We start from the raw sequence: 14041 nt of genomic DNA, 5'->3' as shown, positions 1-14041 counted from the left end.
GTTTTATTGGATAGAATAAGGTATTTTCTGCTGGTTAGTTAAAATGGTGGCACTCATCCTTAGACTTCAGGGAATTCCTAAAGCTGGGAAGCAGGGCCCCAACTTCCACCATGGAATTTGAATAGAATAGATCCTGGCCCTCTAGGGAGGAGGGCACAGGCTTATAACCTAGGTTCACTGGAACCTAAGAAGCTTCTCTTTGGGACTTTGAAGCTTGAGGGAGTGACACGCTGATGCAGGGGCAGTTAGAGATCATTCAAATCACCAGTGGTGGAAGAATCAAGAATCCATTGTGGAGCGCAAGCAATGGTGTCTACCAGTCTCTTCCTATATTGCAACTTGGCTGTGTTCTTGGCACCTAGCTTACCTTTGCTCTTGCCAGGTTTAAAAACCTGGTTCTCTAGTTTTCCATTAAATCTATAAACTACCAAATAGCTTTTCAATAACTCCCTTTTTGATATTTAAACCCCTTATAGACCAGATCAGACCCTTCACCACTGATTTTAGTGCTTGGCTTTTGTGGGTATTCTATTACATTCCATTTCTACTTCAGCTGTGCCTGCCACTACCATTGACTATGTCTCTGTAGGTCTTGAATCCACACTTCCCAAGCAAAGATCTGGCTGGTTGAGGCAATCACTATCTACTGCAGGTGCCACTCTTGAGTAGAATCTCTAGCCAGAGCCCTCATAGGTAACAGGCTGGTCTATAGATTTGTTGCCCTTATCATTTGTGACCAGAGCAGTGACAGAGAATCAAGTAAAGAACTCTTTAGAAGGGGTCCATGGGTTTGGTCTCTCTGAATGCATGGCAACAAAATAGACAAGAAGTGACTGGAAGCAAGCACACTAAAACATTAGCAGTGGGTCTTCCTCTAGATTTATCAGTTATTTTTATTTTCTTCTTTATCTTTTTTTCTGTAACTTCTAAATCGTCTGCACAGGATATATATGTTTTATTTTTATATCCTAAAAAAATTATTAAAAATCCATGAGAATTTGATGAAATATTCAGTAAATGGGAAAAATTGGTCCTATAGATACAATTAAGTTTCTTACATCACTCTATATGTTAAAACAAATTTTAGATAAATTATAAAGAGTTAAATACAGATCAGTGCTTATAATATAAATGGTGTGTTAAAAGTCAGGTGCACATGTATATCCAACATAATATAGGTTTAAAAATATTCATGTGTATGTATAGAAAAAAAAACACTAAAAAGATATATACTAAAATAGTATCAGTTATTATCTTCTAGTGGTGGGATTGTGGCCAATTTTTATTTTCTTTGTTCTTCCCGATATTTTCAACAATGAGCATTTTATAATTTTTGAAGTATTAATATAAAATGTAATTTTAAAAGTCTGCCACAGCAAAGAGATGTTTTATGAGGGTGATGTATGTCATAATGAGAATGTCAATTTAAAAAAGAACTAATGCTTTCCTTTATTTCTGAGTTTTATTATTGTAACACTTTGGGTTTCCTTTCATAAATTTGATGATGAAAAACAACAGGACCCACTAAATGGCCACCCAAGTCTGCACATCTCACTGGATACTAGAGACTCTAGATTATAGTTAGTTAACGAATTATAATGACAGTGTTGAAACTGTAGATCTCTAAGGATTTATTCACACTCTGGATTTTTAGTACAGTTAGGTAGCTTGATAGGAGTATAGTGAGAGAAAGAATATCTTAGTTTAGGCTGTTATAACAAATTACTGTAGGCTGAGTGGCTTAACCAGCAGACAGTTCTTTCTCACACTTCTGGAGGCTGAGAAGTCTGAGATCAGGGGGCCAGCGTGGCCGGGTTCTGACGAGGGTCCTCCTCCTGGTTTGCAGATGGCTGGCTTCTTGCTATGTCCCCACATGGTGGAAAACAGAGGGAGGAAGCAAGCTGTCTTTCGTCTTTTCTTATAAGGGCACTAATCACATTCATGATGGCTTCACCTCCTGACCTAATTACCTCTCAAAGGTCTCACCTCCTTATACCAACCATCACATTGGGGGTTAGGATTCCAATATATAAATTTGGGCAGGGTGGAGTAGGGACACAAACATTCAGTCCATAGCAGAATTAAAAAAAAAAAATTAAAAAATGCCTACTAGGCTGCAGTGGGCTTATTTATCATCTGTTCCCACAGTGAAAAGGGGGGGTCAGACGTTCACTCAAGTCTGACCCTTCCCTCATGGTAACACATGTGCCTTTCAACCCAGCCACTTTTTGACTCCTGACTTTCAAAGCATTTTCATTTACTCTTAATACTCCCTTTGATACAAAAGAAAAGTAATTGTTTGAAAGGCAGAACTTGCTCTGTGATCCTTTTTTTGGTGTGTGTTTTAAATGAAGAGGTATTCTTTTCCAAAACATATGTATTTTGGGTTGAATTGTGTACATAATTCAACTCCCCGCAAATGTACATATTGGAGTCCTAATCCTAGTACCTTAGTGTGTGACCTTATTTGGAAGTAGGGTCATTACAGATGCATTTAGTTAAGATGAGGTCAGACTTGGGAAGGGTGAGCCTTTAATCCAATATAATTGGTGTCCACATATACACACACACACACAGCAAGGGAGCTTGGGTGATGCAGAAGTCAAGGATGGTCAAAGATTGCCAGCAAAACATGAGAAGCTAGTAGAGAGACCTGGAACAGAATCTCCCTCACAGCCTCAGAAGGAACCAACCCTGCTGACATTGATCTTGGGCTTTTAGACTCCAGAATTGTGAGACAATGACTTTCAACCATTCAGTCCTCGGTACTTTGTTACGGCAACCCTAGCAGGCAAATAAAATATATATTAAAAACCCAGTGAAATTTTTGGTGCCATTTTCTTTCTAAGTTCCCTTCAGCATACTCTATTGATATCACTTTAGAGATCTGGCCATAAAATCTATGGATTATTGTTTTTTACTAAAAGAAGGAAGAACATCTTTATGCTTCTATAGTTTGGAATAAAAGATGTAACCCATAAAACCTAAATGCATCTAAGGCTGTGTTCAGGGGAAAAAGACTCAGTCTAGTCATACTTCTAGAGAGAAGACCCCAAGCATGGGTTAATAATGGCCCTTTTCCACTGCAAGGGTAGAGGAAAGAGTTATTCAGTGACTGGAAAATCCAGATGTTGGTGGTACTGGTCTCAGTTTATATACTTCTCTAGGAAGCGCTTCTTGGACACGCTCACTTACCTTACGTGGAAGCAAGAAATTGGGAAACAAAGTCTTCTAGGAGCATGGGTGTTCTGCCTGAAGGGGGCTAGCATTCTCTGAGGGGGTCCAAAAGCTGTTGTCCAGTAACAGGAAGACAGACCCAAGAACTCTGTCCAATCTAGTAACAGGTACCCCTGCCTTCAAGCAAGCCATTAGACTTCTCTAGTTGATAACCAGTAGTCAAAACTTCTAAGCAGAGCCCATAGGCACAAGGAGACTGCCCCATCCTGGAGTATGTCTGCCTGGGAATGTTGGTGCCATCTGGCCCTGGCTGTAGTTGATAGGAAGCTTAGGTCCAGCGAGCAGCCCATGTCCATGCTCAGCAATATGGAAGCTTTCCAGGAGCGCTGGTTCTGGGTTCCAGCCATGAACTACCGCCCAAGAGCTGCAGCCTCTGCTTGCCATTCAGACACATTGGACGTGTCCCCTTAGTATGCCTACACCACCCACTGTATTTCATCCTGGGTCAAGGACAGGCCCAGAGAGCTAATTGGACTGTGTTTCCAGTGATAGAGCTCCTGAGAACACCTCCTTGAGACTTGCTTCTACCCTTTACATCTCTGGTAGTCATAACATCATCCTGATAAGATGTGGACACCCTCACTTAAATGACAGGCTTTATCTTGAATAGACCCAATTTGGATCAGCCTTTGCTACTGCTAGGCTGTAACTGAAGTTAAATGTGGAATGTGAACAAGTGGAGGTCAACTTGAACTTGATCCTAGACTCTTACTTCTTTGCTGAGATGGGAATCATTACATTGGAGATACAGAGAAGAAAGCAAAATCATAGCCAACTACTAGGCTTTGCAGTAAACAATTATCTATTGATTTTCAACATTTTAAATCAACCTTTAGCTAAATTATGAAAGGACATAACTATGAATACAAAACTTAATACAATCAATTTTGACAGTAAAAATTTCCAATGACAAAGTTTAGGAGGTGGAGATGGCAAGTGAGTATATATCATCTGCTGTTGATGGAACAAGAAAAGGGGATTTTTAAATATGATACATGAAGATGTAGATCTGACCGATGGAGGAACTGAAAATAGTGATAGAACTGTTTGTGGGGAGAAAAATGGGGGGAGGTTATTAAGTGAGCTAAATCCTTTCTGATCATAGCAGAAATCTCTATCAAAGATATGTTTAAAACTGGCAAGTCAATAAAAGTCAGTGACATGTTATTTAGAAATAAAAGGGTTATTGTCAGAATATCTAAAAACAGTTAAGAATGGTTGGCTCTCTGGAGAATGAAATTGGGGTCACTGTTACTTTCTATTTTAAGCCCTTCTATATGACTTAATTCTAACTATATGTATTTAGTAGGCTGATTAAAGTGTTAATGAAATGTTTTTAAAGAAATGAGTAAAATCGCAGAAGAAAAGATGAATATATTTTGATTATATAAACATTTTAAGTTGCTCTAGGTCCAAAACAAATTAAAAAGGGAAACAGGAAGCTATATAAAATATATATTAATAACTTATATAATATACTATATATGATATATAGTATATGTAACAACTAACATATATAATATATTGAATATAATATTCATATATGTTATATGTTATATATTCAATTTATAATATTTAATTCAATATATAATATATTCAATTCCATATATAATATATATAACATATATAGTCACATAAATTGATATGGAAAACATTCAGATCCTCAAAAGAGAAATGAAGAAAAGAGGTAAATAGTTCACAAAAGCTAATTAATAAATACAAGAAATAATGTTTAATCTTGCTATGAACAAAGCTCAGCTGTTCACAGTGCTCCCTTCTGCAGGATGAGCTCCGCCTCAGTGGAGCTGCTTCCCCCAGAAGAAGTCAGGAAGCAGGTGGAGCCCAAAGGAGGGCAGCGTACTGGTAGGAAGCCCACTGGCCCAGACACAGAGACTTCACTTCAGGCACCCAGGTCACACCCCAACCTTGTCCTAAAAAGGGGGACAAAAAACTAGCCTTAGGTATGCCCAATGTGTGGTCCAGATCAGGCTCTCTAACACGCTTTCATTTTTCTCTGTCCTTGAAATAGCGGGGACTGCCCTATATAAATTGCACTGGATTCTGAAGTCCTAGGAATTAGGATCCGTGCCTGACTCATCTTGTTTTATAGACTCCAGCACCTCTCAGGATGCCTTGGTCTTAGAAAATATTCGGTCATGTTTTGTATAATGGATGAGAAGCTTATGCTAATATATACAGTACTTAACATATCAGCTGCTAATAGGTCTTGGTACCTATGTATCATTGAAAACTTTAGCTCAACAGAGATATGTTTGCAAACTACTGAATGATTTGACAAAGATAACCCAATGATCATATGGCCATTAATGGTATTGCATGTCAAAGATATATTCATTTTTCATTTTTCAGTGGCGTGGATTCTAGTGATTCCATGAAATACTCTGCATTATTTGAGTCTTGTCCATGGTCAAAAGACTTGCCTTTTCATCCTCCAGAAGACAGAATTTATTCACACCCAGAATCAACAATAGGTGATATTGAGGATCAGCCCGTAAAAGGTATGAGTCATTTACATATGGTTCTCATATAAATATTAATATTATAATTATTTCCCACTGTCTTTCTGTTTCTGATTTTTTTTAATTAATTGAGTGTTTAAAGTGAGAATCTCTCCTTTGAGGTAGGATGGGTTATTTATCCCCCATTGTAATAGATGAGAAACAAAGTTTAAAAAGATCAGGAATGTGCCCAAGGTTACTTCGCTACTTAGAGTGGACGCTGCTGCTCTGCCCATTTGGCAACACTGCCTGCAGGGGTGTTCTGGGATGAGGGGCCCGTGCTCTTGAAAGGAGGTTTTAGCAACTTGGGCTGCATTCAGTGAAGGCGAAGAAACGCAGGGAAGTTTTCATATCACTGACCAGTCTCCTGCTCTGGGGGTCTGGCAGAACCCTGACGGTTTTGGGTTTGAAGGATCAGGCCAGCCCCTCCTCTTCCCCTCCTTTTTACACCTTGCTCCCCAACAGACTTGTGAATGCATGTCTCCTGGCACGGACAGGATGGCCATCGCATTTTTGTCTCTGGCAATGTTCATAAAGAACACTGAGCAAAGACCTTAAACAGTGTGGGGAGACTGAAGGGCTAGAGGTGAAAATGGAAAGGGGAGAGAGTAACCCATTATGGGGCTCTGTGAGCAACTGATAGAGGAATGAATAAATTAGGGGGAATTCTCTAGAACCTGGAGGCTAGGAGGAGCCACCATTAGTAGCCTGAGTGGGGGTGGGGTGGTCTGCCTGAGACCGGAAGAAGACTTGAGGATCCCCTGCTTGCTCAGGTGACCACGGGAGCCAGAAAGAGAGTACAGACGTGTTAGGTCGCCAGGGACAAGAGGACACAGTAGGTGGCATCTCCAGAAGGAAGGTCCTGAATCAGGCACCTTATAACCATTTCGGAGGTGGACTCCCTCTTCAGGTGTAGCTGTATTCAGGACAGCTGACCGAGATAGGGTATTTTCCAGCATTTTACTCATAAGGGAGGACAGAAGCAATAAATTAGAATCTGTTGGCCTGAAATAAACAGACTGCCAGGCATTTCTCCAGCCAAGATGGGTTTATTAGGGATCAAGCAGAGAATTGCAATTCGGGGTCTACAACCACAGTGAGCCACATGCAAGGCCCCACAGGGCAAAGGAAGGAGAAAGCTTTTTATAGAGAGGGAAAGGGAATTGGGAGAGCTTTAGTAAACCAAGAGTCCATGGCTTTTCATTGACTGAGTCCTTGCCAGGAAAGAAGAGGAGACTTCTTCCTTTTGGGCTCTGCTATGGTCGCAGGGCAGGAGAGCTCCCGCTTCTGGTCTCCCAACTCCATTTCATGGAGGTTTCTGTTAATTAATTTTTTACAAGTCCCAAGACTCAAGTTCCAGGATATAATCCCAAATTCTCAAGCAGACATACTATGTCATCTCACAGGATATGTGAAGTGTTCTGGGAACTCTTTTAAAGGCTGTGAGCTGCCACTTCAGAACCTGAGGGAACCCAGGAGCCCTGGAACAGACATGTCCCCAAAGCTCATCATGGTTCTGGCTTCCCACAGGTCGTGTTCCCAGACCTTTCCCATCTCATTTTCTCCCCTCTGCCTGTATCCTTACTTATAAATGGGATACTTAGAATTGAAAACTACATTCCAAACATAGTCTGGCCAGAGCAAAGGGGGGCTGTTACCCGTGGGGCAGAGCTGTGGAAAGAACATTGCATTAGGAATCAGAAGACCTGGGTTTTGGTTCCATTTCTACTATTGTCTGGCTGTACAGTGTTGGGCAAATCAATTAATGTCTGAGCCTTATGAATAATAATATCCGTCCCACAATAATATAGTAATATCCTATATTACTGTAATATATATATATTATAATGTAATACATAATATAATAATACAGGACCAGCAAGATGGGGTATGGTGTAAGTAAGTAGTAAAGTGCTAGATATCTGCTAGGTATTATGATTGTAAATTTTTATACACATAAAAGGTTGTGGTTGTTTTCTGCTGGGATGGTTTCTGGAGATTTATTTCATGTGAATGGGCCAAGTTTTCCTGTTTCTTTATATGCATTGTGGTCTCATGTTGAAAATCGGGCATTTGAAAAAGCAACCACCGCTCCCAGGACATAGACCGGCTCCGTGCAGGGGACGCCCTTCACTGATTGGCGGGCATGTTCTGAGCCCAGGATCAGTGCGGTGTGAAGGCTCAGGGTCTTTTCAGCCGGTTTCCGGACATGCCCTTTCCCTGACCTCTGTGTGTGCTTTTCTCCAGTTCCCCAGTATACACAGATGCTTTTAAATGAATGTATTAATTTCCCTAAGCGTCTTCCTCCTGCTTTCTCTTGGGGCCGTAGCTGTTCTATGGTGTTCCTCAAGTAGGAATCTCTTGTCCCAGGCATCTTTAGGTCTGTGCCCCCTCAGGGTTTTTCAGGAGCCCTGCCCACTGCTTCCTATGGCTTCCTCTAACCTGAGATCCCAGCTGTGCCACCTCTAGCCAGCTGGGCTATGAGTTAGGTGCCACAGAGGCCAATCAGGCTGCCCCTAGATGGGCTCTCAGGAGGGAACTGGGAGCCAGGCCTCTCTTCCCCCAAACTGTACTTCAACCCCTTGGGAGGGGTAGGGGCAAAGGTGAGTAAAAACTTCGTGAGATTTCTTACGCTTGCTAATGTGGTTTTTTCATGGTTGGGCGTTCACTTGGTTGCTGTAGATCATTGACTGATTTCCAGAGCTCCTATAAAGTTATTTTAGCGAGTCTCTAGTTTTTCTTTTAATGTTTCCCTGGGAGAGCAAGGGCCTGGAGCTTCCTAACCTGCCGTCTTGCCAACATCTTTCTGTGGTGATTTTCTCAGAAATCACATCACGCTACTGGCTCTGGGTCAGTTAAACCCTCATATTTTTTTTTTTCACACGAACTGCCAAACCAAGTTTATATCATCCAGTATATGTGCTGTTAATTTTTTTTTTTTTTTACATAAATGCAACTTTTATCTTCAGCTTTTTATCCTTTTGGTTTCAGCCCCACATTCCAACTTGATTAGATCATTTGGGGTCTTGATTCATCTTCCATATTTACTACTTTATAGATTTCTATTCAGCCAGCAAACATGCCACCTATGCCTTTGTCATTGTTGCTGTCAACACTGGGACCCAGGACTTGGCCAAGAGAAACATCCTGTGACAAGTCTCTGGACACTGACTTCCAGGGAGAGTCTACCTGCTTTGTGACGCTTACTCACATCTCTCTAGTGCACTCACACGAGAAACCGCGATGCGTGCCTTGCGTTATATCAGTCGTATTTTCTAACTCTGAGGTCAGCAAGCTTTCTGTAAAGAACCAGACAGTAAATGCTTTTGGCTTTGTGGACAACATAGACTTCTTTGCAACTACTCAACCCTACCATTGCGGTGTGAGAACAGCCATAGACAGTATGTAAATGAATGGGCATGGGCTGGTTTCCATTAAACTTTATTTACTAAAATGGGCTGCAGACCAGATTTGGCCTATGGGCTATATAGGTTGTTGACCCCTGCCTAAGTAAAAAGGAAATTAAGTTAATTTGAAATAATTTTTCTTTGCAAATCCCTTCCAACACTTATCACTCACTACAGTTCTTTCTGAATGCACAAACCATTTCTTTAATAAACTGGAATTTGCTGAGGTTTAAAGTCAGGTGTGCTGGTTTGTAGACCTTTATTTCCATTTTTTAAATGGCAATATTATTTGCCTCCAGTACTTTTCTCATTGCAATGAATTCTCAAAGACCAGACACTCTAAAATTACTTCTGTCAGTTATTTCAGCACCCTGGGAGGTAGCTTACCTGGGTGTGGACAAGGGAACTGATGTAGAAGGGAGGCCTGCTCTCCTACTGTCTTCTTTCTTCTTCGGGGCCTTTATTTGCTTAAGATATTTTTGTTACTCTTTCCAGCTTAAAAAAAAATCTCCATGGTGAAAAAAAAGTAGAAAATTAGGAGGAGCCTTTTCTTTTTTCTTTTTTTTGGCTGCACCACATGTGGGGATCTTAGTTCCCCAACCAGGGATTGAACCCACGCCCCCTGCAGTGGAAGCGTGGAGTCGTAACCACTGGACAACGAGGGAAGTCCCTTTTATCTTTTTCTGTCCTCTGTTAACAGGATATCATCTTCTCAAGGAGTATGCCATTCTTGCTCTAAATATACCTTAAGAAGGTCCATTTTGCCTTTAACATTTTGGATTGCACTGGCTTGTTTAATAAGCTGCGTCTTCCCGATCTTATATTATAGGTCACTCCATTTTGATCACTTCCTATAGAATCCTCTGCCTCACTCTCTGAATCCCTCCTACACTGCTTTCTCCCCAATGAGAATTCGGCTTCCTCTGTGGCCACTATGCTTCCGCCTTCAGTCTCTATCTTCCAAACTCCTCTTGCTTCCACAGTCCCCAGAGGAACCTAGCTCTGTGGTTCATCCTTGGTGTCTTCCTCGTGGGTGAACAAGCCAATCTTACAGGGCATTAGATGAGGTTTCTCTAGGAAGGACTTCAGGGGGTGTGTGTGTGTGTGTGTGTGTGTGTGCGCTAAGTCTACTCACATATAATTGAAAAGGAATACTGTGCAGGGCATTATTACAGAGGGTATGAATGAGCAGGGTAGAAGAGTAGCATAGGAATTGCTTGCTGTAGCAACCTTCTGGTCATTGGGCAAGTCTACCCAGCCCAAGGTTTGTCCAGCCACGCACATGATATATTCTCAACCTCAGCCCTTATTTTTCTTATTTGGGTATCATTTATTTCTTATAGTTTGTTATGAATGAATTCTAAAAGTTATTCTGGTTCTTACATCATGCAATGCTTATTTTCTTTGTTTAGTGTACCAAGGGGTTAACTATACATACTGTATCTTTTTTTTCTTAATGTTTTACAGCACTACATAAACAGGTATTTCCATGTGAAAAAGGGTCTCTCCAACACAGAAGACACACCATCTCAGGCATCAGTCGCCCAGGTTCCAACACCAAACCCACCCTCCCTCCGATCCCTCAGGGCCGCAAGTAGACCCGTACCTGACGTTTGATCTTAACATGGAAAACTTGCTCTGATCATGTCCAGTCCCTTTGTCTCACCTGGCCGTGGATCCTGGCTATTCCTCACTCAACCAACTACCTACAAAAGAATGTTCTGTATGCCTTAATTCTCTCAGTTTCTTTTGTGATTCTCTGAATAGTGTCTATCTTTTTTAAAATGTAAGTTTTTCTTAGCTTTTATAAATGGAATTTCAGTTTTTCCCACAGCTATGAATGAATTTTCTAGCTGCTTCCTGCTCTGAAATATCAGATGGCAAAATCTCCCAAGATCTCTGCCTTGCTACATGCATAGTGATTGTGGGATAAAGCCAATGACGATTGTGCTCTTAAAATTTCAATGTGTCCATTTATAACATTAGTGTATACTTTACAGGATTGAAATATTTTTGTTCTTCTCATTATGAAAAAATTATAGAGTTCCATTTAACTTCTGACCAACATGATACCTCAACTTCCTTTAGCAATATAAAGGAATAAAGAGTATCAGGTATTTCTTTTATTTCACCCTTTTTTGACTCTGATTATGAAAGGTTTATAAGCAATTTTCATTGTCTTTATGGTTTCACTTCCTGCCATCTGCAGAAGAAAAATTGAGCAGTTATAGGCGAGGCTGGTATTCGGCTGATTTGTGTGAGCAAGACTATGCTGGTTGTTAAAACACTGAAATGCACCCCTTTGGATGGGTAAATGGTCTTTCCTCTGAATCCTCTGTGCATGGTGATTCATGGGAACAAGAGCCTTCCCATAGTACGGCACTAATTGTTAAATATTTTAAATATCAAAATCTTCTAATGCTTTCCTTTTTAAAAAATATCAAAACCTCCTTTGATAATCCCCTTTCCCGTAACTCACATTTGGATGTAACACGATTTGCTATTGGCTCCTATCTTCCACCTAGCCCTGTTTTCAACAGGAACTGGTTAAAGTTCTTTTCTTGGGGTGGGTGGGAGAGGCTGGGAGGGGGAACATGGAGGAGAGTACAAGGCTGAGCGGAGAAGGGAGGCAATGCTCTCTGGAAAAGTAGGGGTGCAGAGGGTGGGTCGCTGTGCCCCGAGGATTCACCAGCATCATCTAATCTTTTTAAAAGTTATTATGAAATATTTTAGACACACTGGAAGATATAAAAATAATAGTTTCGATTTCAAACAATATGGAAGAGATGCTTTTTAAAAAAAATTTCTCCTACTAAGCACAGCTAAAAGCATAGAAATTATATATAAAACAAAGGTAAGATTGAGAGTTAGAAGGAAGAAGGCAGACCACCTGAGGACCCTGGGACCTGAGTAATGACATAATGGTAATTTCCCTGGGTTTCCTTTTGCCTTAGATATCCTAAACTGAGTGCTGGAGAAGCTACAACCCCAAAACACTAATGATGCAGACAACAATAGTTCCAACAAAGAGCCTGCTCTTTCTAGCTGAAAGACTAGGAAAGGAGCAGACTAGCAACACAGAAACCTTTTAGACAAGGACTGCTTTACTCCAGCTAAATACTGTGAATAAAATTCTGGCTCCATCCTTTTTCTCACCCTTGTTAGCAAAGGCTTCCACCCTTTTCTAGCTGTAACAATGTTCCCCTTCTCTTCCCTGCTGTGATAGTATCAGGGAAATTTTTGTGGAGAGCCAGGATGTTTACCACCACCCAGTGTTAATAAGAACCCCCTCTCAGAGTATCACTGAAGGCCACTTAGGGACCTAGACTGCCATTCCTCACCTGGTAGTAATGACACACCTTTTCCCCTTCCCATCAGGTGGTGTCAGAGAAGGTCTTGTGGAGGTCCAGCACCTTCACCACTGACCCATCTCCTTGCAGTGTCAGTGGAGGCCATGTGAGGACCTAAACTTCCACACCCACTCAGCATTAATACGGCATCATTCCCACTTTTCCCACCCTAAGTGTCAAGAGAGGCCAAGTGGAGAACTTAGACTTCCACCTCCACCTGGCAGTAATGACTCAGTGCTCTCTCCCCAACTGGCATGGTGTCTGAGAAGGTCAACTAAACAGAAGATTTAAATAAGATCCAGAGTCTCATACTATCCAAAATGTCTAAGATATAATAATAAAAAAATACTTATCAAGAATCAGGAAAACCTTAACTTAAATGAGAAAAGTCAATCAACATATGCCAACACAGAGGTGAAACAGATCTTAGAATTATCTGACAAGGATTTTAAAGCAGCTGTGATGAAGATGTTTCAACAAGCAATTATGCACATGACTGAAACAACTGAAAAAGAGAGACAATCTTAGCAAAGAAATAGAAAGTCTTGAAAAGAAATAGAAGATAGAAAGAAGAAACAAATGGAACTTTTAGAACTGAAAATGCAATAACTGAAATTTTAAAACTTACTGGATGGACTCAACAGTAAAATGGAGAGGACAGAAGAAAAAAATCAGTGAACTTGAAGACAGAGCAATTTTAGTTACCTAATCTGAACAACAGAAAATGGACTGAAAAAAAAAATGAGCTCCAAGGACATGTAGGACTATATGAAAAGATCTAATGCTTATGTCATTAGAGATCCAGAAGAACAAAAAAGAGTATGGGGCTAAAATATTATTACTGCAAATTGCCCCAATTTTGCAAAAGCCAAAACCCTACAAATTCAAGAAGATGATGAATCCCAGACAGGAAAAACCCAAATAAATCTGCAACAAGACACATAATCAAACTTTGTCAAAAAGACAAAGAAAAATATCTCAAAGCAGCAAGAGAGAAACAATATCTTAATTATAAGGAAAAAACAAATCAAATGATAGCATATTTCTCATCAGAAACTATAGTACTGCCAGAAACCACAGAAATGGAACAGCATTTTCTAGTGCTAAGAGAAAAAAACCTGTCAATCTAGAATTCTCTATTCAGTAAAAATGTCCTTCAGGAGTGAAGGAGGAAATCAAGACATTCTCAGCTGAAGGAAAACTAAGAGAATATATTGACAGCAGACCTAGCCTAAAAGAATGCCAAAAAAAAAAAAAAATTCTTGAAACAGAATGAAAATGATAAAAGAAGGTAATTTGAAACATAAAGAAAAAAAGAACAGTGGAAATAGTGAAAATATGGATAAATACAATAGAAGTTCCTCCTCATCTTGAGTTCTCTAAATTATGTTTGATGGTTGAGCAAAAATTATAACGTTGTCTGATGTGGTTCTCAATATATGTAGAAGGTATATATAATTTAAGGCAATTATATTATAAACAGGAATAAAAGGACTTAAAAGGAGGTAAGCTTTCTACATTTCACTCA

General features: G+C 40.2%; 1 protein-coding gene across 1 annotated transcript in view; it reads left to right on the top strand.

Moving 5' to 3' along the window:
• The window catches only part of LRGUK (leucine rich repeats and guanylate kinase domain containing), a 118927-nt gene extending 107723 nt beyond the window's left edge, over positions 1–11204 (top strand). The window contains exons 19-20 of the mRNA XM_036863653.1: positions 5608–5756; positions 10631–11204. Of these exons, the coding sequence (XP_036719548.1) occupies positions 5608–5756; positions 10631–10761 (280 nt within the window). The 3' untranslated portion in view covers positions 10762–11204. The remainder of the gene's footprint in view (positions 1–5607; positions 5757–10630) is intronic.
• Positions 11205–14041: the final 2837 nt, after the last annotated feature.

The sequence above is a fragment of the Balaenoptera musculus genome, chromosome 9, assembly GCF_009873245.2.
Source record: "Balaenoptera musculus isolate JJ_BM4_2016_0621 chromosome 9, mBalMus1.pri.v3, whole genome shotgun sequence".
Classification (NCBI taxonomy): Eukaryota; Metazoa; Chordata; class Mammalia; order Artiodactyla; family Balaenopteridae; genus Balaenoptera; species Balaenoptera musculus.
This window is presented reverse-complemented; position numbering and strand designations above follow the sequence as displayed.